The 23672-nt window shown below is 40.7% G+C and overlaps 1 protein-coding gene across 8 annotated transcripts in view; it reads right to left on the reverse strand.

Annotated features, from left to right (window-relative positions):
• magi1b (membrane associated guanylate kinase, WW and PDZ domain containing 1b) overlaps nucleotides 1-18891 on the reverse strand; it is a 175687-nt gene extending 156796 nt beyond the window's left edge. For 5 of the 8 annotated variants that reach the window (XM_061727862.1, XM_061727859.1, XM_061727861.1 and 2 more), the window contains exon 1: nucleotides 18229-18890. In XM_061727862.1, the coding sequence (XP_061583846.1) occupies nucleotides 18229-18526 (298 nt within the window). In that variant the 5' untranslated portion in view covers nucleotides 18527-18890. Of the gene's footprint in view, nucleotides 1-18228 lie in introns of all 8 variants that reach the window. The other 3 variants (XM_061727864.1, XM_061727863.1, XM_061727860.1) reach the window with 2 other exon arrangements.
• Between the last annotated feature and the right edge of the window lie 4781 nt (nucleotides 18892-23672).

The following is a 23672-nucleotide window of genomic DNA, read 5'->3' on the forward strand; positions in this document are numbered from 1 at the left end:
ACGTTCAATGTGTGGGATCATCTTGTGATTTATTTACAGAGGCTGATACACTGACTGGTATTAGCTTAACGCAGATATATTTGTATCAATATTGCTATATATTGGTCAGTACTGAAGTAACAAGGAGCCGCAGTATGAACATTTTAATCCAGAGGATAGCACTGGCATGTTTGCTTAGCGGAGGACAAATGGATAGAAGCGAACACTAAAGTTCAGTCTCAACTCAAAGAATTGTAGAAAAGCAAGAAACAATGAGGTATTTACCAAAAAAAAAAAAAGAAAAATCATTTTGGTTCATGCCAAACATGGACATGACGGATCAATGAATCTCATAGTTCTTTAATCCTTCAAACACCTTTGCAGGATTGTTCCGGACCACTGACGGCTGTAATTAGCATGACGGACCCTTCGGCAGGTTATACCTCAACTTCTCGTTAGCCTGTTTGAATTTTCAATTCCAAGCATGACGCATTGCCCTGAAAAAAAATCATTATCCTGATATCTTTCAGATTGTTCCACATGTTGACACATTCCCAACAGCATCCTGAACATGTTGGAGGCTCCTATATACAACACCACAGAAAATGTCAAGCGCACCAATGACTGGCAAAGAGCAGGACTGGGGATTAGCAACACAATACGGTAAGGAAATGACACAGGAATTGGAGCAAGAAAGTCAACGACAATAGAGATAATGGGTATGAAGAAAAAAATGAACAATAACAGAAAAAATCCCTTCAAAAGAAGACAAAAAGCTAGCATATGATGGTGACAAATATGGCTATAACTCTTCTTATCACAGTCATTCTCAGTCTGGTCTTCAGTGATAACATTGTTCAAATGTGTGGTCAAGATTCTTGGGACGGACACAATTCAAAGCTTGAAAAACAGGCCCTTACACACAAAAGAGAGAAAAAAAAACTGTGGCGAGGAATCAACTTCAAGACAGAACTGCTCAGTGTGACAGAAAGAGTACTACATGTCCACTGTGACTCAGCAAGCAAGTAGGCCAGAATCCAGTTCCCGCTGTCCCTTTATCAGCCCATTTACATCAAGAAGAATAGAAATCAACTGCCCCTGAAAAGAAACAGCGTCCGTGGGCACTCACAGCCTAAGAACCCCACAGGGAAATTAGATTTCTTGTCTAATTTATGAGCTCTGGTGCCTAGTAGAGCATGAAGACATGGAGGGACGTCTGTTCACCGGCAATCCTCTGGCAGTTTCAATCAGTGAATTAAAAAAGAAAAAAAGGTGGTTCCCCATGTGAGATTGGTATAATTCATCATTGCTGCAGGAGGTACCATGTCACAGTGATGCCCACTGAGCGGTATGAGTGAGCAGGTTCTCACAAAAAAAGACATGCAGATGTTTTGCATCGTTTTCACTGGCTAGGGGGATTAATGTCAGTCATTTACTGTATGTCAATACAATTCAATAAAATTTAATTAATCTTTGAAGGGGAAAATACATGGGTGCAAAGATTTCCATTCAAAAATGTGCACTGCCTTCACTCACAGCACATATTCTACCAGGCACATACGTTAAGGACATGCATTCATCATAGTGCCATGAGATCATTTAAAAACCAGCACACAGCACTTCCATTTCCAAAAGATCAGTGACCTGGGATCACTGAAAAACCAAGACAGAGAAGAAAACAAGACTTGGAAATGTGCAGATCTCCAAGTCCGTCCAATCCACCATTCACCACTTTGCTGCGACCAGTTAAACCAAAGTTGTTTTGGCGTATTAATTGGTGGAATAAAAAAATCCCAGTGAACAATCTGAATGCAGGTTTATCTGCACCGATCTGGCCCAGGGGGACCTTTATTGAAACGATTCCCACTGCGTTCGTGTATGATGGGGCACAGAAAAGAGCCCGGTTAAATGTCTTAGTCAACCCATGACTGAATATCAACAACACTGTGCATGTAAATGTAGCAAGTGACGCCAGCAAACACACCTGTCAGGCTAAATTACAGATCTCTGCTAGGTCCAGCTACAAAAACACTGCATTCCTGCACAGAACGCCGCGGAGGGCAACAATAATGTTTGTGTACGCATCAGAAAGAGAGAGTATGAGAAGGAACACGCCTGCATGTAAATCTGAGGAAACCACTTTGCATGTATGCCTTCATGCTTCACCAGGGTATGGATCTTTAAAAAGAGAATTTCCCCCTGCGTACATATACGAGTAACCTACACCTGCACCGTGAGGGAAGAGATAAAGCCATGTGACGATAACATTTCCAACGCAGCCCACACAATAGCACCCATTTGACCCAAAACACAACCAAAGATCACATTGTGCCTCCATTCAGATTAAGCTTTGGAAACAGAATTAAGTCAAGGATATACATGGTTATGGAAACAGCGTGGCTCCGACCAGCCAGTAGACTGAAGGGAAAATAGAGGCATGGTGACTAACCTAGAGGGTCCATCTGATCTTGACACAGGGCACTATTTACATATGGGTATCTGATCATGCCCATTACTGTGGTTGCAGTGACACAGATGACAACATCATTCTACTGTGTGCACACCATCTCCTCTGTTATTCTGCATTTTCTACAGAAAACAGAAGTGATCCACCATGTGAGTTCACAGCTGAATGACAATTTCAGACACACTTAAGTGTAAAATTTGGAAGCAAAACAATACAAGTCCCTTAGTCCCTCCAAGCCCCCCCCTCAGCCTCTGGAGGGGGGCAATATGTTTTTTTTGTGGCTCTTATGTTTTAAAGTCTAAGAGGATTGAGAAACGTCATACTGTTTTTAAGCTGTACACTATCTGTATCCATATTTGAATACTAAGCCAAGCCTCTGAGTCAGCTTTTATTCAGAACAGCAGAGGGAAGCAATTAAAACCCAGCGGCACCAGGATTTGATAGGCTGATAGTCTATCCATCTCACTGAAAAGATATATTTGATTATATTACACGAAAGATTTTACGATTGAAATAGGGTGCAGTCTCATATTTACTAGACTGCGTCAGCAGGAAGTTTTAGTTGACGAGTAATTATCGTTCAACCACAATTGATAAGTGAGTTAATTTTTGGTCCACTTTGGAGCTTTTTGTTTACTGATATTGTCCTCCTTTTTAAACTCAGATCTGACAAATCCTGTCCTCCAAGTTAGTTTAAAGTTATCTAAATTCCAACTGGAGTTGTCCCGATATCAACACCTGTATCTGAAATGCTCAATACGGTGATATTGATAAGGGTATCAGTATGGGTCAGTATTCACTTCTATGCACCATCTGATACTATGTAATTGTTATAAACAGAATCCCGATTATTCTTTGTTGTTCAAAAAGCAAATGCATGAAGTTACACAATTTTCAACTTCCTGTTTTAATTTGCCAGATGGAGAAGCGGTGGCCCCTTTTGGACTCGGCTACGTATTCAACATTAGAATTGTGTTGGCAACGCAACACACACTTTAAGTCAAAGGAAAGAGGTACGTACTGCAGCAGCAGTCCCTGGAGTTTGCTTCTCCGATGTCGGAGCAATTCCCCAAACAAAAGCAGAGACTTGGTGCAAATCTGTTGAATTCATGAGATGACCGGATTGATGGATTTTGCTGTGTAATTTAACTTCTGGGGCTGCGGTACAGTTCCACAGGTCAGATGTGAATCTGAAACTGCTGTCTCCAAACAGGGGGTGGGGGGGTGACATCCACTGCCAATCCAGGAAGCAGGAACACACAGAGGCACACGTCAAGCAATGGAAATCAGCAACAAAAACCACAAACAAAAACACAAAACCAACACGGAGCCGACCAAAACACAAGCAGCAATCAACCCAAATCACAGTCTGAGCTAAGCTACCGCTAACTAACCCCAAAAACTACAGAGCAAGCATGCAGGTGAACAAGCCAGTGTGTATGTCTATGTGTGTGTGTGTGTGTGTGCGTGTATGTATATGATCATGCGTGTGTGTATATGTGTGTGTATGTGTATCTGTGTGTATACGTATGTGACTGAGTGGCTATGTGTGTGAGTGTGTGTGTGTGTGTGTGTGTATGAGCGTGTATATGTATGTGTGGCTAAATGTAACTGCGTGTGTGTATGCATATGTGTGGCTATGTGTGTGTATGTGTGCATGCATGAATGTATGCATGTGTGTATATACACATAGTGTGTATATGTCTATGTGGCTGTGTGTGTGTGTGTGTGTGTGTGTGTGTGTGTGTGTGTGTGTGTGTGTGTGTGTGTGTGTGTGTGTGTGTGTGTGTGTGTGTGTGTGTGTGTGTGTGTGTGTGTGATAAACCAAACAAAGCTCCACCTGAAGTGTATCTATAGTGGGGGAGGGGGGGAGCAACCCCGCCAGCCGCTAGACCAGGGGCCAACCAGGAAGAACCCGGAACCCAGGCCACCAGCAACCCCACAGAGGGGAGAGGTAGGAAGGAGGCCAACCACCGCCCCCCCACCGACACAGACGCACAATCACGCACCGTTTCCCCCTCCTCGGGGGGTCCAGCACCGCCAGAAGGCACCCCAGGCTGCACGGCGAGCCCCGCCAGGCCCGGGCATCACGACCCACCTGTCCCAGGCCGGCGAGGGAGCGCGGGTGATGTGAGACCCCCTCCCGACCCTGGTGTTGAGTGCATGTGATTAATGCCATAAAAACAGGGAGAGGGAGGACAAGGTATCAATTTGACACCGACCCACCCCTCCCGAACTAAATGTCTTTGTCAAATGTATTTAATAAGTGTTGAATGTGCAGTTTCTACAGTGCTGTTAAAACCGTGAGGCGGGGAGTGCCGGGAGTTCTGTTTTGTGTTTGACTGGTATGTCATCCATGCTATACTGTCTATTTTACACATGTAAAGAATTATGTTCACACTCAGCCCCAGAACCAGTGTATGGGTAGCCTCCGCTTGTGTCAGAATATTGCCCCAAATCCATTTGATACCCGCTGTTTTAGGATGAACACCGACCTTCAAAAGGGATTTATCTTCATGTCAGATTTAACCATGAATTAAGGAGTGAAATGAGAGAAAGTCAAATCACATGTATGTTCTCACCTTCAAAGAAAAGGATTATAACTGAAAATTTGTGTTCTAAACATTTACATAACTCTAGCACTAAACCAGCAACCATCTCTATTCTCTACCTTTAAAAGATGTGCAGGGTAATGACCACAATGCTGCCAAACTGAGGATACATTTATCTTGAAAAAAGATTTGATCAACTTGCAAAGTCTTCGTTTCTGACGTTACCATTTCTTGACATTTAAAAACTAAAAACACTTTTTGCCAGCCTTGTAGTTTTATATCTGTATAAGCAGGGCACACACTCAGATACTCACATTGATATAAATACGTGATAGAGTTGTCACGAATGCACATATCAATTCAAGACATTAACATCTGTGATTGTCACCTACAGCTGAGGAAGACGATGATAGCCAGTGATCTCTCATGACTCAATCCTTGTTATCTTGTGGAAATTAGCCTCTGCTTGTCTGATAAGGATACTTTCATTAAGTCAGTGCATTTTACTGTATGTTGAGCTAAAAAGAAGACAGTGTCCTCCTAGGGTACTTTACTGTTTATTTTTCATACAATAAATGTTCTATCCTTAAAGAGCACACTGGCCGCTATCAGACACGCAAACATTCCGCCTCCGAACCGCAGACCTGAATCAGTTATTTACAAGTCGTCTGTATGAGTGCAAACTCTCAGGACATTCTGAGCTCAGTCTCAGCTCATGTGATGCAAGTATGAGTAGAAACCCATACAGTCATTTAGAGTGCTGATAATGAATTTCTGTTGTCTCCATCTTCAGTATTAAAACTCACTGGACCTTTAACTTTGTTTTATTCATCTCTCGATGATTTGCAGAGAAAATGATGCAGGAGCTCTTTTTTACCCCTCTTTTTCAACTCTTGAAGACAACGTAAGCAGAACTGGACAACAAAAGGTGTTGACAAACTCAAAGTCCCTTAAGTACATAATTCCTGCATATATGGCTCCAAGATATTTCACGTTTATATTTCAAGATTCTGCAAACAATTGTGAACAAGTCAGGACTACAGCCAGACCGGTACAACAACTCCAAACTCTCATCGTCTGCAGCCCAGCATTGTGTGGGGTAAACACTATACACATCTACAATTCACTGCAGTGCATATCCAATTCAATTGTCTTGTATTCTGGTGTTGGAGAAAAAATGAATGGAAATCTCTGGAAAAGATATCATTTGTTGCTCTAAAATCTGAATGCACTCCATTTAAATGCATCACAGAAGTGTTAGTCAAGTAAGCCAGGATACAAATACAGTGCCGTACCATCATATACCCTGACTTTTGCATTTTTAACCATGTTTCCTATACGTAACGATCCGTCTCAGATGCCTCCGAGCCCGGAGATGCCAATGTCACCTCTGGACAAGGTAACATAAGGCTTCTTTTATGCAAATTTTTTATTTTTTTTTTTAAAGGAGCATGAGGCTCCTTTTAAGAAATGAGACTCTCTAGCGCCACCCTTCACCACGACGGCCGTCGGGGGTACTGCAGCCAACAGTGAAGCCGGCACGGGAGAACGGGGAGAACGTGCATGCAGCGTCATGTGACGTCACATCCACAGGACAGCGCGGGAAATTCCGGCCCAGAATTGCAGCACATTTTGCAGCAAACAGCCTGTTCAAGGCAACAGAGAGATACACTAGAGGGCTCATTCTTTTTGGTTTGGAACGCATCTGACTGATTATTACTAGAAAACTTAAAACATATACAAATTTTTTTCATAAATCCTGCCTCAAGCTCCTTTAAGTGCCCTTTTTGAATGTTGCTCTATATTGTATTGCTTAATTAAAGGTTCTAAAAGTATTCTGCCAACAACTGATTAAAAGTGTTCCTTGATGCAGTGAAGGTTAAGTCACGTGTCCAGCTTAGGCTTGTGACCTTACCATTTAAAACAAAAAGTTCCTGCATGTTCCTTCAAACATTTATGATGTTATGCACTGAAGAAGAGAGATGTACAAATCCCTTACAGTCTTTATTTGAATTACACTCTTTGCTGCTAAATGGACTGCACTTATACACAGCCTTTCTAACTTCATCCCTTCTCTAAAAGCACTTAACGGTGCGTTTCTTATTCTTCCATTCACACAATCATTAATGCATTACTGCCTATATATTTACCCTCTGTACTGTGTGAACCACAGTCCTTCTCCTTCTCCTCAGTGTGTTGGTCTTGGATTCCTTTTCTTTTGTGTCTTTGTGGTATGACATTCAACTTTTAGTTTCTGCTCTGCTTTCTCAGCTTCCGCGTGTACCGTTTAACCAATCACACTGCATTAAAAAAAGAAAGTTTTATCTATTTTCGTTTTGTTTTAACAGTATTTCTGTGCAATGTTCCTGCCTTCTGCTCTAACTGCTCATGTTGCCTCTACATGATTAAGTGATGTTGTTGTAAATATGTGTGGGAATTTCCTGCGTTATAAATGATATGCTTGTGGGATTTGGGATAACTGTGTGCAATAGTCACAATCGAGCAAGCCCTGAAAGCTGATAACACTGCCATGTCTAAAAGAGCCACAAGGAGAGATAACAGAAAACAGCTGGTGTCCTGAAGGTTCCTAGGTAATTGTAGGGACACATATGCTTTCTGGATTGGAGATACTGTAACAGTAGTCACCATCACACACTTCTAGAGGGAGGAAATGCTGACGTCCTCTTGACGGTGCAAAAACCATTGAAGCAGAAGCAGATCTGTGTCGTTGGATTGTATACACAAATACAAGACTAATTACTCTGGGAATGTAAAACCAACATGATGTACATTTTTTATTTTTACTTTATATCTCAGTTAATATTACTTGTTCTTTTGTAATGAACCAAATCACCATGACAAATTCCTTGTGTGTGTTAAAAAACAACTTGGCAATAAACTTCTTTCTGATTCTGAAGTTAGTCTTCAGTTTCTTCAAGGTTTTAACCTTTACAATTAAAAAAAACCTTTAGTAGAAAAAAAAGGATGAAAATTAGATTTCAAAACTTAAGAATAAAGACGAGATGAATGAGCAAAAGCGATAAGCGAGAGAAGAAGGGATAAATTAGAGTGGCTCAGCAAAGCTTTGCTGTGTTTAGCAGGACTGCTACTCCAGGATTTGCGGTCTTGTGTGTGCTCACTGCCATTGACCACCCGGCAGACTGGTCCAAAGCCTCTTAATCAGGGATAGTCTGTCCTCTAAACCTGCACATAGCCTCTTGTTTTGTCTTGTTTTGTCTGACTGTGCACGTGAATGTGTGCAAACAAACTTCTCAAAGACATCACATTAATGGGATTTGTGTAAACGGACCCATCGGCCCCGGGGGAACTGCAACGGAGGAAGTCAGGGAGTCAGGGCTTTGTATTTCAAGTATCCGTCAACATAAATGTACTGGGTGTAGCTACAGCTTACCCACGACAGCCAACCGTCCTACTACAGTCTTGTAATTGTAACCTAACATGTAACTCAGTATAACAGAAACAGAAAAGCACACGCATAACCACATCTCATCCATGCCGGTCGCAGCAAAGCTGACAAAAAAATTAGACTTGTCGCTCCACTTAGCATGCAAACACTCTTACACGAACACAACTTTAATATCTGCAGGCATGCTGAGAACACTTTCCCTAACTTCAGACACAAAACAAGGGATGGTGTAACTGCGGTCCGTCTTGGTACTCTCTGGGTGGGAACACTTCATCTCAACCTTAAAGCTGAACAACTGAAAATATCAAGCTTACAGAGAAAAATACACTGTATTAAACAAACCAACAGGGGAGATTTAAAACAAAAAAAACCTCCACAATCAGGGCAACGATGGATTAAAGTTGAACTGTAGACCCAAAGGAAGAGTCGATGTTTTTCTCCAAACACTGATCGCTGCTGGAAACCAGGGCTGGATGATATAGGCTTCATTTATCAAGTAATCTGTGAATGATTCTCTCAATAAAATGTCGAAAGCTGCAATCTTTTTTTCCCCTCTTACACGCTCATTCTATCCCATTGCTGCATGAAAGCCTTTGATGAGGACTGCTCTGAGGTTGGAGGCTAATTTCACAAAAGGGCTACGCATTACTGTACCTCCTCGATGGGGGATTATGCAAACCTTGCAAAGGGACTGGCTGTGTGACAATACATGAAGGAGTTTTCAGTAGGAAGAGTTTATCAACTCATCCTACCCTCCAGATAGATTAACGCTTGCTTTGCTGAACAAAAGCCGGCTGATATTCAGCTCAGGGCTTCCCGTTCACTGTAAGTTTCGAGACTTAGAATTTCATGGTCTGGGAGATTTTTTTTTTTTTTTTTTTTTTTTTCTTTGGGGGGGGGGGGGTTGACATAGCTAAAAAACACTCAACTTGTGACCGACCACCAAGTGCGGCGTTGACAAGCTCCTGTGAACTGGATTCATAAAGTGAGCTGAGTCGGTCTCAAGGGGAAGATTTGGGTTAACCTTTAACCCACCTTAGTGACGGACACAAATTATATAAAAGTAACGGCCGTCTTAAGTCAGAAACGTCTAAAATGCAGAACAAAATAAAGAACAGGTCATTTCAAAGAAAGCTAGAACAATGTTTGATAACAGCATTTTTTTATATACACTGTTAGGGATGGGCTGTATGGACTAAAACATTTATCACGATAATTTCTGGCATTTATCCCGATAACGATAAAAATGGCGATAAAAAAAATACCAATTCAACTCCACCTTTGTAACTATAAATCTACCACATTCAGTCTTTGGAGCCCCCAAATCACTGCTCTAAAAGAATACTAAATGCTACTAAACTACACCAATTAAATTGAATTAATAAAAACCAATTAAATGAGTCCACCTGTACTGCAAAACTGGAATGACTCAAGTTCCTCGCTCTCAGATCCGCCATGTTTGTTACACAAAAACGTCATCAACGAGTTTCTTTCTTTCTTTCTTTCTTTCTTTCTTTCTTTCTTTCTTTCTTTCTTTCTTTCTTTCTTTCTTTCTTTCTTTCTTTCTTTCTTTCTTTCTTTCTTTCTTTCTTTCTTTCTTTCTTTCTTTCTTTCTTTCTTTCTTTCTTTCTTTCTTTCTTTCTTTCTTTCTTTCTTTCTTTCTTTCTTTCTTTCGTGCGTGGATTTAACGCAGAACCATAAATCATCTTTACACAAAAACGTCATCAACAGGAATTTATCGTTTTTACCGCGAGATGACAAATTCTTACTTTGGGGAATTTTTTTGACGGTATATCGTGAACGGTAAAATATCGCCCATTTGTATACACTGTATATCCTTTTCATTCCAAGGATGGAAACACTACATAAAGATCATAGATGACTTTTTTTACACGACCTGAAAATGATTGGTAATCAAAACATCTGTGCACCGTAGATCTGTCCACGTTAGGAACAGTCACACAAAAGCAAACATCCTTCCTGGCGGATACAGGATGAGGTATAGATCCAGCAGTCCTGGTGTTTTCCTGGTATTTAATACTCCGTTCGGGAATTTTTGTCAAAGCATTTCCAACACTTAAACACATAAGAGTACAAGAAGCGAGAGCAGACTTCAAAGGGAAATGCCTCACTGCCTCCCCTGCCCTACTAAACTCAATGTTGTAAATTAGTTGGCCTTTCTCCGCCTCCGACAGAGTGTGTAACTACAAGCGCCAAGTGTGACCAATTCCCATTCACACTCAATATAACAGCCTCCACTCAAACTAATTAGGAAGAGAAAGACAGTTCTTCAGTAAACAAGAGGGGAGACTACACACATGTGCATGTCTCCTGCTGCATTAGTTAGGGAACATTTCATGGTCTATTTAGTTGGTAACCGAGTGTCCTCCCAGTGCACTCAAACGCTGAGCTTAATCTCAAAATAAGCAAGATGCCTCCCCTCTCCGCCCCCCCGCAGACACACTCGTGCAAATGCAAACACACACACCCTGAAATTAGAGCCTGAGATCCCTCTAAAACCCAACGAGAAGAGCGGAAGAGAAGTTTGCTCCACTGCTGTCAGAGAATAAAAAAAGGTGTAGGATCGGATGAGGAAGGAGGGCTGTCCAGCTTCCTGCTGAGAGAGAGGAAATAAACATTTCCATATGCAGCCCCTGCCAGAAACGCTTGCACATGAACACACGGGGCCTGGAGTTAAAGCAATAACAGTGTTGTAAATCTGAACATGCAGGCCCTAGTTAGCAACTCACACATATGGAAGAGAGGGCTGCTGGCAGAAATGTACAACTAGCCAGGCCTCGTTCATCAATCCAGCTCTATGATAAGATGTCACTGTTGATAGAAATACGCCCCGTCAAAGCTCCAGCACAAGACTTCTGATTGGTTGGGGAGGCCGATCGATGGCTGGCTTTAAATGAAGACGGTTCAAATTTCTACTGTGTCTCTGGAAGCATGGCCACATGCAGAAAGCAGTTTTTAATAAAGCAACCCAAACACTGACTGTACTCCTTCTGACTGGGAATAGCCATGAATCATGGATCCCTGCGCCCATTTCTCAAGTCTGGAAAACACACGCTACTGTACACTGATATTTGTGTTACAACCCCCCGAAGACCATCGCTGACTGCAGAGGTAATATCCCCACAGGCACCGAAGCCGTTTACAATCTCAATCTTATATTGAGACGTAAACATAAAAGGCCACACACGAGCTTCATGGGTTATTTACAGATCCAGCATGCATCGCCGTTGGCTGTCACTGCGTTTTGCAATCACACCATCACGTATAGGTGGCAGTGCAGGTTCCCTGCTGCAGAATCGTAGCGTGCAGTGCCGAGCTTCCTTTTGTTTACTTCCTGAAAGGAATTCCTACAAATACTCCAGCGATCCTTCGACCCAGTTTAAAGCAACGACGAAGACGTAGTAGGGGGGAAATACGAACGACAATGCTAGGAACCAGGCCAATTTCTTGCAGGCTGCATTGACCATATCCACAGTAACATTTCTGCAAAGGTGCACGTCAGACTACAGAGGGGTCGATTAGCGTACAGTAGGTGTGAAGAGTTCAGACAACCCGGACATCACACTGCAAAACATTCTATAAAGCAGACGCTGAACAGCACCAAACACCTTGTATCCATCACAGTCAAGCTACTACATCAGTACTCATCACACTTGATTAAAGTGAGAAAGTGGCACAAGCTTTGAGTGAAATTAGGTCACTTAGATTTTACAGATGGCCTTTGTTGCAGAGCATATTTTCCCAATTAAGGCTGATTAGGGAGGGGGAAATTCCCAGACAGTGTGAATTATTAAAAACTTGAGATTTTATCTCATCTCGCCGTGTTATACACAGCTGTGACATCCGACATCCCCAGATGCATCCTGGTAAAGATTGAACAAGAACCAAAAAACACTGGGAGGAGACTGGGAACCCTCAGATCTGATTGGACCAAACTGGAGACCAAGTTTCCTTCAATTGTTACAAACTGCAGAGGGAATGCGAGGGGATGGACAATAAACTCTGGATGACTTTTCCCTGGTGACTCCTCTCCAGGTGCTGAACAAACAGATACTGTCCTCTTTAATTGCCTTACAATCTGTCTTTCAGAGGAAGACCAACTATTAAAAAACATAAAAAAAAGTATTTTACACATGAATTGGTTATTCATTTAAATTGTATGTCTTGTGTCTTTTTAAACTCAATTCCTCTGCAGCAATTAACATTAATGGGGTAAGAAAGCAATGCTACGAGTGCAATGCAGAAGCACCGGGGAGGCGGCAGGCTCTGTGGTCGGGCAAAAGGTGACTTCAGGTTGTCAAAAACTTGTCAAGAACATGCTGAGTTGTGAACAGTTTTACAGCTCTGTACTTGTCATGTGTGTGCAACACTTAACCATTTATAAATCAGGAAGCACGTTATCTTTGGTGCTTATTCTCAGATGTTACTGTTAATTCATATCCCAGGGCGGATTCAATGCGTCCATGCTATTGTCGTTCACCTGCAACCCACATCCTCGAGGTGAATTAGTCTGACTAAGAGTTTTGGGGAAGTTTCTGCTCGACCAACATTTACATGCATTTCTAAAGTTCCGTTTTTTGTCAGACCAACACAATTTGTTTCTCACTCGCTTTATATACGCTATATGCATGCTACAAGAATTCACAATTTAAAATGTAAATTGAATCCACCACTAAGATTTTAAACACTCTCCTATGCTGATCTGGCTTTTAAAACAAGAACTACAGCTTAACCCTCAACTCATCTATGTAAACTCACCCTAAGCGTCCTGCTCTCTGTTCTTTTTTGATAATAATCTAAAAACAAAGATCACCTTCCCGACTAGCAATCTAACAAAAGGTTGGGGCCAGGGTTTAGGAATAACGCAGTTGTCCTTCTCCGACAACTGGGAGAGCCATCAAATGTTATCAGAGCAGGAACGTCCATCTCTACCTTCAAGAATCTCATGTGACTCATGTCTTCCATGGACACACGTTACCAAAACTTAGTTCAAATAATTACAGCACTCTCGTGCTGTATGAAAGCTTGACTGTTGCTCTTCTGACACAAATGATTTGGATAAAAACATCAGATTAACGACTAGATGTAACTATAGCTAAAGTCATTGTGCCTGATTGATGGAGCAAGGTGGAAGTTTCTTCTCTTTCCTTTTTTTTTTTATTTGTTTAAAATCAACAAGCTTTTCTTGCTGACTTTGGAACAATTGTTTTTTGGGTTCCTACTATTAGTTTTGAATTCCCCCATTTGTTAAGGTGACCTTTTATTCTGTTAAAGTAACTAACATTTCAATTTGAGGTAAGCTAAATTAAAGCAGCGACCCTACATACTTTGTAGATGACAGAAAGGAGAAAACAATAAACTTAATTTCAGGCATGTTTTGAGCCAAACTGTCAGACATTACTGAGACACTGACTGGAGTCAAACAGAGATTAAAAGTAACACCTGGAATTTTACTGCTATGACAGCTGAAAACTTTTACAGGAAAACAAACTCAACGGGATTGGCGAGGTCGCAGCCTGGGCAGCAAAATTCCCCCATTTGTGGAAGCGAGAGGAACCCTTCTGAGCTAATAGATGAAAACATTTGTGTACACAACATTGAATCTGTGTATATATATGCAACAATTCATATAGTATTTTAATTATTCGTGCAAATTTGAGGAGAGATATTCCAAAATCGTAGTCTACTGAAAACCACTGTTTAGTCCTCAACATGAACACTTCAGAGCAGACGAGACAGAGGCGTTTGATGTCAGAAGAACTGTATCATTATACAATCCATCCTGCTCTTTACCACATCGGGAAAAAAGAAAAAGAAAAAGTCAAAAGGCAGCTTTCATCCTTGTATTAAAGAAAAAAAAACTGTTATTGATAGAAAAAGGCCGCTGCTATCATAATACGTTTTTTTTAAATCTATGGAAAGAGCTTTCCAACATGTTGCACGCAGTACTCGAGTTGAGGGGGGGATGAGGGGGGGATGAGGGGGGGATGGCATTACCCCTGAAATAAAAACAGTCCAAATCATCCACCCTGTAAAACTGTCATCCCCCCTTTCCATCCCTTATGTCATTTCATCAATGAATGTGGTTTTACTGCTATTTCAACATTTAGAGTCATCACCAGAAAAATAACACCAGAAAAATAACTTATTTGACAATTTTCACCTGTTTCAAGTAAATTTTCACTTGAAATAAGTAGGAAAATCTGCAGGAAAAGATTTACCTTCTTATTACAAGCAAAAAAATATTGTTCCACTGGCAGATTTTTCTACTTATTTCAAGTGAAAATCTACTTGAAACAGGTGAAAATTGTTGTTTTTTCCAGTGATGAGTCTTGTTTTAAGTGAAATGAGATTTTTTTTTACTAAAATTAGACATTTTAACTAGAAATAAGACAAATATTCACGTTAAGATTTTGAGTTTTTGCAGTGATCCATTTACTTATCCTGTGAAGGACAGAGTCATGTTGATAAGTTCAGAAAAGTGTTTTTTATTGTTGTGTTTTGATGTATTTGATGTAAGCCCAGTGGATATTTAAAGCTTACAGAAGGCTGCATTTAACTGCTGCTATGTCATTCCTGCAGTATTTCTGCTGGTGTTTTGGTCAGTGCTATTATTTGTAATATATTATATTATTTGTAATCAGCACAAATTATCTGTCCCCATATGATAAAATCCACCATCCCCCCTGACTTTTTTTTACAACTCCAGTACTGGTTGCACGTATGATTGTGTCCAGGATACGCTGCTGCCAGTGGTCACAGGTTCTAACTATGTGTAATCGTCCTTGAAGTGTTGCTGCTCCTTCGTTTCCTTACGTCTCTATAGCGTTTAGGGGTAGCTCAGGCTGGTGATGAGCATCCTTTAAGCAGTCTGTGTTGCCACGCTGAGAGCCTGTCAGAGCGCTTCAGTGTCAACCTCCCCTGCCTGGCTGAATCAGGCTGATCCTGAAACAGTCAGACGAGCCACACCGCCCTGACGAATGCCTTTCTGTTAGGAGCCTGATGTTCCCATTCCTGCTGGAGAAGTGTTGCCAGTCGAGCCTGTTTGAGGAGTTATCAGATGCAGCCACAGCTGAAGGAGATAAAGGCCTGTTAGATAAAAGTCTGTTTATCCTCATCAAGTACTGCAAGTCTAACAAAAACACAAACAAACAGTTTTCTGTTTGTTTTCTTCACAACACGGCCTTGTTTCTCAGTTCCTCCTTCCTTTTTTTTTTTTCCTTAATCCGTCACCCCGGCCCCGACAGCAGCACTCGGCATGTTGTTGGTCACTTTTCTGAACCAAACAAACAGAACATGGCAGGACTACCAGGCAGGCGGCGTCAAGCAGCACACACCTCCCCCACATGCACAAATCTGTTTCACTTGAGAAATGGCCGGATTGACACTGGCTCTGTGACTGAGTTTTATATTTTGGATCCCAAATCTGATCCAGAAAAGAATGCATATTTTGTACCTAAACGTAGGGCTGGGCGATATATCGAGATTTTAATATATATCGATATATTTTCAAACGCGATATGGTACGAGACAATATCGTTTATATCGAGAAAAAAAACATTTTTTTTTTTTTTTTTTTTTATGATTTTGATATAGCTTATCTTGTGACAAATTGACTTGAATGTTTTATTTGAGATTTGCACAAATGTTTCGTTATTTGCACAACTGTCAACATCAGTGGAAAAGTTTGCCAGTTACTGTCTACATTGTATTAATTGCACAGTGTATTTTAATTTAATTGTTATGCAGGAAAGGGATATTTGTTTTATTTTATTCAAGAAGCATTTTTATTCTATATATGGAGGCAGTTTATTTTTATTTCATTTGTTTTATACATTTTGATATTGTGCAGACCTCTGTTAATAAAGGAACCTGTGTGACATTTGGCACGAGGCTTTGTATTAAAACTGACTGTTTTTTTAAGGGTTTGCCTCAGAAAAAATGAAGCTAACAGAGATGCTATGCTATAATGCTTTGGGGGAAACCCCAATTATGGCACAGAAAAAAATATCGATATATATCGAGTATCGCCATTTAGCTAGAAAATATTGAGATATGACTTTTGGTCCATATCGCCCAGCCCTACTAAACGTTTATTAAATTCTACTGTTACTTTCATCTGAATTTAAAACACACACGTCTCTGGCTGAGTGGGTTTCATGGGAGCGAGGTGGAGACCACTGGGTCCAGGTGAAGGAGATGCTCTGTGCGTTGAGTCCAATCAGGGAGGTCAAGTTTCTGTTGAATGTCATTACAATTAAGCTTTGAAAAGAAATGTCTAAAACCTTTCGTATAAAGTGCTCTGAAACACTTCAAACGGAAAATCGACAGAAAAGATGATGTTACAAACCATTTTTGAGGCATCTCAAGCCAGGGAAAACAAAATAAGGGGTTTTTAATTATTTAACACACCATGTATGGCTTTCTCAAGATAATAAAAGTAACTTACACATGCAGACACAACACACCCCCCTCCTCACTCCTCAGAATTCAAGTTTGGCTTAATTAAGATCTATTAACCATTTCAAGTCATAGAAAGAGCAGGCCCTCACAGGATGGTTATTTCAGGTGCTGGATGTCTACTGTTCATTGTGCAAAATGTGTTTTAACTCAAGATACACACATTGTTCAGATAGGGAAACATTTCCTCCGTTTCCAAGGTCTGAGGAGGTCGGAACAAAGGAAAAGCTGAGTAAACAGGAGAGGGATCCTGGCTTATTTCCCTCTCCTCCCTGGACTGGACAGGTCGGCTTTTCCTCAGGCAGAGGTGGATTCAAACTCTTCAAACTCCTTTCAAAGAAAGTATAGTGCGGGTTTTGTCTGTTGATTTTGAACCCACTTTTAAAATGTTAAGTCTATTCCCACCAAGCATAATTGAGCACAGCTTCACAGTGCTTTCATGCAGGGGCGAAAATCCCGGGTGGGACAGGGGGGACAAGTCCCCCCATTAGTAAAGCTGTCCCCCCCTAGAATAATTTGAGACAGAATTAATAATTTTGGAACAATGCAGTAGTATTTAGTAGTGATGCACCAAAATGAAAATTTGTGGCCGAAACCGAAATCGAAAATAATAATAAACAGTAAAATCTCATCACCAGAAAAATAACTTATTTGACAATTTTCACCTGTTTCAAGTAAATTTTCACTTGAAATAAGAAGAAAAATCTGCCACTGCGACAAGATTTATCTTCTCATTACAAGCAAAAAAAATCTTGTTCCACTGGCAGATTTTTCTACTTATTTTAAGTGAAAATCTACTTGAAACAGGTAAAAATTGTTGTTTTTTTTCCAGTGATGAGTCTTGTTTTAAGTGTAATGAGATTTTTTTAAACTAAAAATTAGACATTTTAACTAGAAATAAGACAAATATTCTTGTTAAGATTTGGGGTTTTTGCAGTGTATTATGTCAGATGTGCTGTATTATTGCCACCTTCCACCTAATACCATTGTTTTGTATTACTCTAAGAAAGGTCTTCTGCCTGTTTGCGAGATAGAGTTGAAAATGTCAAAATGCTGTATTAAAGGAAGGCTAAAACTTTTATTCCTTGTCCCCCCCTGGATTTATTCTCTAAAATTGTACTGTTTATTGTCCCCCCCAACTATGAAACGGGATTTTCGCCCCTGCTTTCATGATCAAAAGTTCATATCAAATTGTATGTTTTCTCTAAGCCGGGTTGAGAAAACTGTAGCTCCTGCAATTGCCCCATATTCAAATAAAAATAAAAGAGCAGAAGTTTTAAAAAGAGGTACTGCACGTGTAAAAAACTTCCTCCAGCACTTACCTTGTCTAACAGTTTTCAACCTCACGGGACCTTTGCAGTTCTTTATCACGGTCTGCACGTCGTACAGAGGTAATCCCGAGATGGAGAGATTCTCCACCTCCAGCAACAGTTCCCCTTCGTTTAATTTCCCACTCTGGTAGATCAGCGCATCCTGGCTGATCTGCCCGACATACGCGAACTCTCCGCGCTCCGCTCCGCCGCGCAGAGACACGTTCAAGTCCCCGCGGGCATCTTTGCTCACGGCGCTCTCGTTCACCCGGGAGCTCCAGTGGGGCTTCTTTAGCCCGGGTTTGGACATTATTAACAGTTTCGAGCCTACACCAAACCAATGCGGGCCTTGCTACTGAGATGAGAAATCCAAAAGTGACAAAGTGGACTTGTATCCGAGTCAGGCGCGGTAAACTTTCCTCCTCTTCCAGGTGACCGTGAACGTGCCTCCCACCTTTATTGTCGCGGCGCTTCTTCCCTGAGTCGCTCATTCAAGCCATAATACCTGTCTGTCTGGAAGTAACAGCATGGCTGTTACAGGCTCCGCTCAAACATCCCTGGAGTTTAATCCTCCTTTTCTGATGTCATCCTCACTTAGCCACGGTTCCACTCACGACTCGTGTCCACTTCTTCAACTCTTAAAAAAAAAAAAAAAGCTACTCTGTTGTGTTTTTTTTTCTTTCTCAAGTTAACAGGGGCTGTATTTCCCTCCGATTGGTTTAATTGATTGGAGTGTTGGCTCCGCCGGCAGATGAGCGGGTCCTCGGGTCCCTTCAGCAGGTATGCCGTCCCGGTGCAGCAACTTGCAGCCCTCGCTCTCTCAGCTCCGCCGCGGCGCTGGAATAATGGGAAAGTGTTGCTCTGCGTGCTGCGTTCAATAACTCTCGGACATCTGGACTCCACGAGAGGTCACATGAATTCCCCCATCGCCAATGAGAGTGCAGCAGGGTAGCCTCTATTGGGCATATCAGTCGAAACTATTTTATAAAACTTATAAAGTTTTGAAATAGGAATACTGTTCGCTCTCAAATTGTATTTATACAAACTTTAAAACCAACATGCCGTACATTTTTTCTTTTAATATTATTTGTTCTTTTGTATTGCACCAATAACCGCAACAAATTCCTTGTGTGTGTTAAACTACTTGGCAATAAACTTCTTTTCGATTCTGATTCTGATTCTGATTTATGTTTCTATCAAGACCACAGTCTATATAGAGAGGATAATGTACAATGACGTTATATTTATAATATATCATTCTATTTACCTTGGATAAACAGGGTTATATAGCTAAACATGTTTTAATTCAGTTGCATTTTTCACTATACCATATTTAAAACTAACACATGTCTACCATATATTTAAAACTAATTTTAGCCTTGAAGAAATATAGGATGTCACAAAGCCAGCTTTATTTCTCTTCTTCAGGTATTTAATGTTTGTATGTAATGTATGTATATTTGTGAATCATAGACCAAAATAGTGGCGTAAAGGTTTAAAATGCATCTGCATGCTTAGATTACAATATCAGAGGTGACAGTGGTGATGATACTCGAACAAACTCTAATCTAAACATTACTGTAGATTGGAGTTTTGGAAGGCAGACGCAGACTGTGAGTCATTGAAGGCAGCAGAGTTACATTGAGCGCATGCGTGCTGCTCCGAGATCTTGGATTTTGTCAGAGCCAAAGGAGCTTTTGGCTTCCCTAAATTAAAGATTTGTTGTAGTTTGCATATTTGACGCGGTTAGACAGTTTAACTGAAGTGTAGCTGGATGTTAAAATTAACTCAGAGTCTATAAAATGTGGTGTTATGTTTCATGCCTGTCAGGTTTTACAGGCTTTCCTGTTTGCGTACATAATAATTATGATTTGATGCATTATTATTATTACTGAAGAGACTACATTTGATGTTTGCTGAAATGCTATTTTGATCTTAAGTTGTCTCACAGTTTGTTTTGGCCTTCCCTATCAGGAATCTGGCCATTCAAGTTATACTGGTGGCGCATCATGTCTTAACACTCTCTGAAACTTCCTTTTTATCCATTTTCACTCTTTTTTTACTCCTCTTTTCCACCTAGTATTTGTAAATCAGGGAAACTGTCTTCAGGCTTCTAATTATTTTTTCAATCTTTCCAGAGTTCCTGTAACAGTTCTCCACAGATAAAAACTTTCTGGCATCGTCAGTAGTCAAGCTGGAAATGAATGTAAACTTTTTCAACAGCATTTCAGAGATATAAAGTTATTAAAACAAAACCCATAAAAGAAAGAGTGAAAACAATGACCCATGAATCAGGGAGGGACAGTCAGTGAGACAGACAGTTGGATAAGATGAAGGGAGGAGAGTGATGAGATGAGCTGGCTGGGCCTCTCACCTAGGGAGCAGCAGATGAGCTTTTCCCAAACTAAAAATAACAGCAAAGTACTCTTGGGATGAAAAACCACTGGCCTGGATGGAACAGGAAATAGTGATACCACTTTAAGCTCAAACTTAGAACCGCAGCATGTCTTCATTTATTAACAGCTGCTCCTGCGTTAAATTAATGATTCATATCTTTTGTTTAAATCAATTCAAAGTAATGTCTATACCCACATGCAATCTTAATGTAAATAACATTAATATAGACAATAACGTAACACAGGAGACACACATGCTTATCCTTGTTCGTGTTGTTTTATTGTATTTATGGTGGGGAGAGTAGCCAGTGGTTGCAGAGATGGGCTTGCGTCTGAATGTCCCTGGGTTGGTAACTGAGGTGAACCACTATCGGCCCCTGAGCGGGCCCTTAAACCCCTAACTGCTCCCTGGGTGCAGAAAAAGGGCAGCCCACTGCTCCCAGTGCAACTACTGGTGGGTTAAAAGCAGAGGACTAATTCATGAAATACTTACTGACAAATAAAGATGATTATTATTTTAACTTTTCCTTTTTATAGTTTGTCTTTTAAAAGCACTTTTGTTGTAAATGTGTGGTAGAATTAAAATGTTCTTATTACTATAAATGATCTTCATTCATTTATGGCGCTCCATTGAAATAAACCACCTCCATATGAACTCCCTGACTTCAGCATAAAAATACCCCCAACAGAGATTTCTCGTATTCAGTAAAACAAAACAGAAAACATCCAATCCTAAGGGAGTGAGATTTCTCCCTTAATAGTGCTGATTAAATTCAGTGAAGAAGAAAAAGGCAGTGGTTCACTGCTCCATCCATCTCATACTCAGACATACACCAAGAGTTGGAGGAGAGAATCTGTTCATAGTTTGATCATTCCCAAAGAGACATGTATGTATTTAGCACCTTTATAAGGAGGAGGGTAGTACAGTAGTGTGGTGGTTACCTATTTCACCTCACAATGAAATGCTCCCTGGGGCCTTCTTCACGTATCCCTGAGCCTGCATGGGTTTTCTCCTGGCACTTCAGCTTCTTCCCAAAATCAAAAAGCATGCATGTTAGGTTAAGTGGGGATTTTTAATTGACTGTTGACTTAAAGGGGACCTATTATGGCATCTAATATCTATTTTAAACAGGCCTTGAATGTCTTAAAAACAAGCTTTTGATTGTTTTTGCTAAATAAATAAGAAATTCAGCCTCTGAGCCATGTCTTTATCTTCCCATTCTTTAACCTCATTATCTATACAGGATTCTGAGTGGGCGGGGCTATGATAATGAGGCTCTGTGCTGATTGGCTGCCTGAATGACGCGATACACCGCTACGAAGCTCCAGCTGGCGGAGTTAGTTGTGGGCGTGGTTTCACGCATCGGAGGCCAACCGATGTAAATCGTTCCGTCGTTACGTAACGAAAGGGAGCAGAATCAGCTTGTAGATCCACATCACACTGGACGGCTCATCCGGGCGGCTGTACATACACTGCAGAATTTGGTTGCTTTCCTCTTTCTCTGAGTTGGCAGGCTGAGGGGAGACCACTTTATATATGTTAAAGCAAGAGAAAACGTGTTTTTCATAATAGGTCCCCTTTAAGAAGAAACACCAAAGATAGCGTGCTTCCTGATTTATAAATGGTTAAGTGTCGCACACACGACACCTACAGAGCTGTAGAACTCAACTCAGCAAACCAGAATGAAGTCATTTTAAAAGAAATGCATGCATGGATAGGTATGACAATACATATATTTTCTTTGAAAAATTAGTGGTAAAATTGAAGATATATATTTTGAAGAATTATATCTCCTGAAAATAGCTTGTTACATTTTCAGGCTTTCATTCAGTCTGATTTGGAAACATTTGGAAAACCAATACAAGTAGTACAGGTGAGGAGGCTTGACTGATGGAGTTTTTGGATATCCAGCCTCTCACTAGCTTTCCTGAGAATATGTTTGTGTTATGGGCCCAATAGAATGTGGCAGTGTGTCTCGGAGGATGTCAGTGTTGGTTGATCACCTCACTTTCCACCTAATATTTATTTTTTATTTTATTTTATTTAGCACAATTTTAAAAAATAGTGCAAGGAGGGAACGAAGCCCAGAGGGCTTGTACAGAGTTCCACTCCCGTCATCTACTATAAACAGAAAATTAAATGTACAAACATAGGAAAACTCTAATTATAAACATGAAAAAAAAACAAAGATACATAATAGAGAATACATTGAAAAATTAGGACATGAGATGTTTTTTCAGAAATTTTTTGAAGGATATAAATGACAATGTGGACCTCAGAGACTTATCTAAATTGTTCCAGAGTTTAGGACCTCTAAATGAAATATTAAACTGATGAGAAGATGTTCGACAGAAGGGTAAATGTAGATTGACACTGTGTCTAGTTGAGTATGAATGCAAGTCAGATGAAAAACTAAAGAAATTATGAAAGGTGTCCGGAAGATCTTGCTTATTGTTGATAAACTTGTGCACAAATAAACATGAGTGAAAAACATTTTTTGAACAGAGGTGCGGATGGATTATGTCTATTGGACATAGAGATTGATCTCAGGAATCTCTTCTGGATTATCAGTCCATAATAAAACATAGTGTTAGATACTACATACTCTTCCTTTAAAATTCCCTATTAGTAGATGCTGGTAACTCATTTCCTCTGGCTTAGATCCCTAACAATGGTATTTGATCTTCTGTCTTGATTTGTTTGACTCAGCTTTTGTTCCTGGTTAGCACTGGGATGTTCCCTCACTGTGGTTTGAAGGTTGCTATGAAAAGCAGTGGCAAAGGGTGAACTAAGGTCTAGAGCCAGATTCTGGGTTTAGTGTATATGTGTTTTGTATGTGTTTCTGTGCCAGTAGCTTCTCTCATGACCTCCAGTGGGGGAGGTGTTTAGCCATCTCCTCCGCCAGCGTGCTGTCACACAGTGTCACGCAAATCAGATCGACAGAGTCAGACATTCTGCCATGGGCCCAAAATTCCCTGCTCCGTATCCAGTCGTCATCAGGCCGTATATGTCAAAGTTTACTTGCAAGCATTTGCTGCCTTTAAATACCTCTAAAGTGA

The sequence above is a fragment of the Cololabis saira genome, chromosome 8 (genome assembly GCF_033807715.1).
Source record: "Cololabis saira isolate AMF1-May2022 chromosome 8, fColSai1.1, whole genome shotgun sequence".
Lineage (NCBI taxonomy): Eukaryota > Metazoa > Chordata > Actinopteri > Beloniformes > Belonidae > Cololabis > Cololabis saira.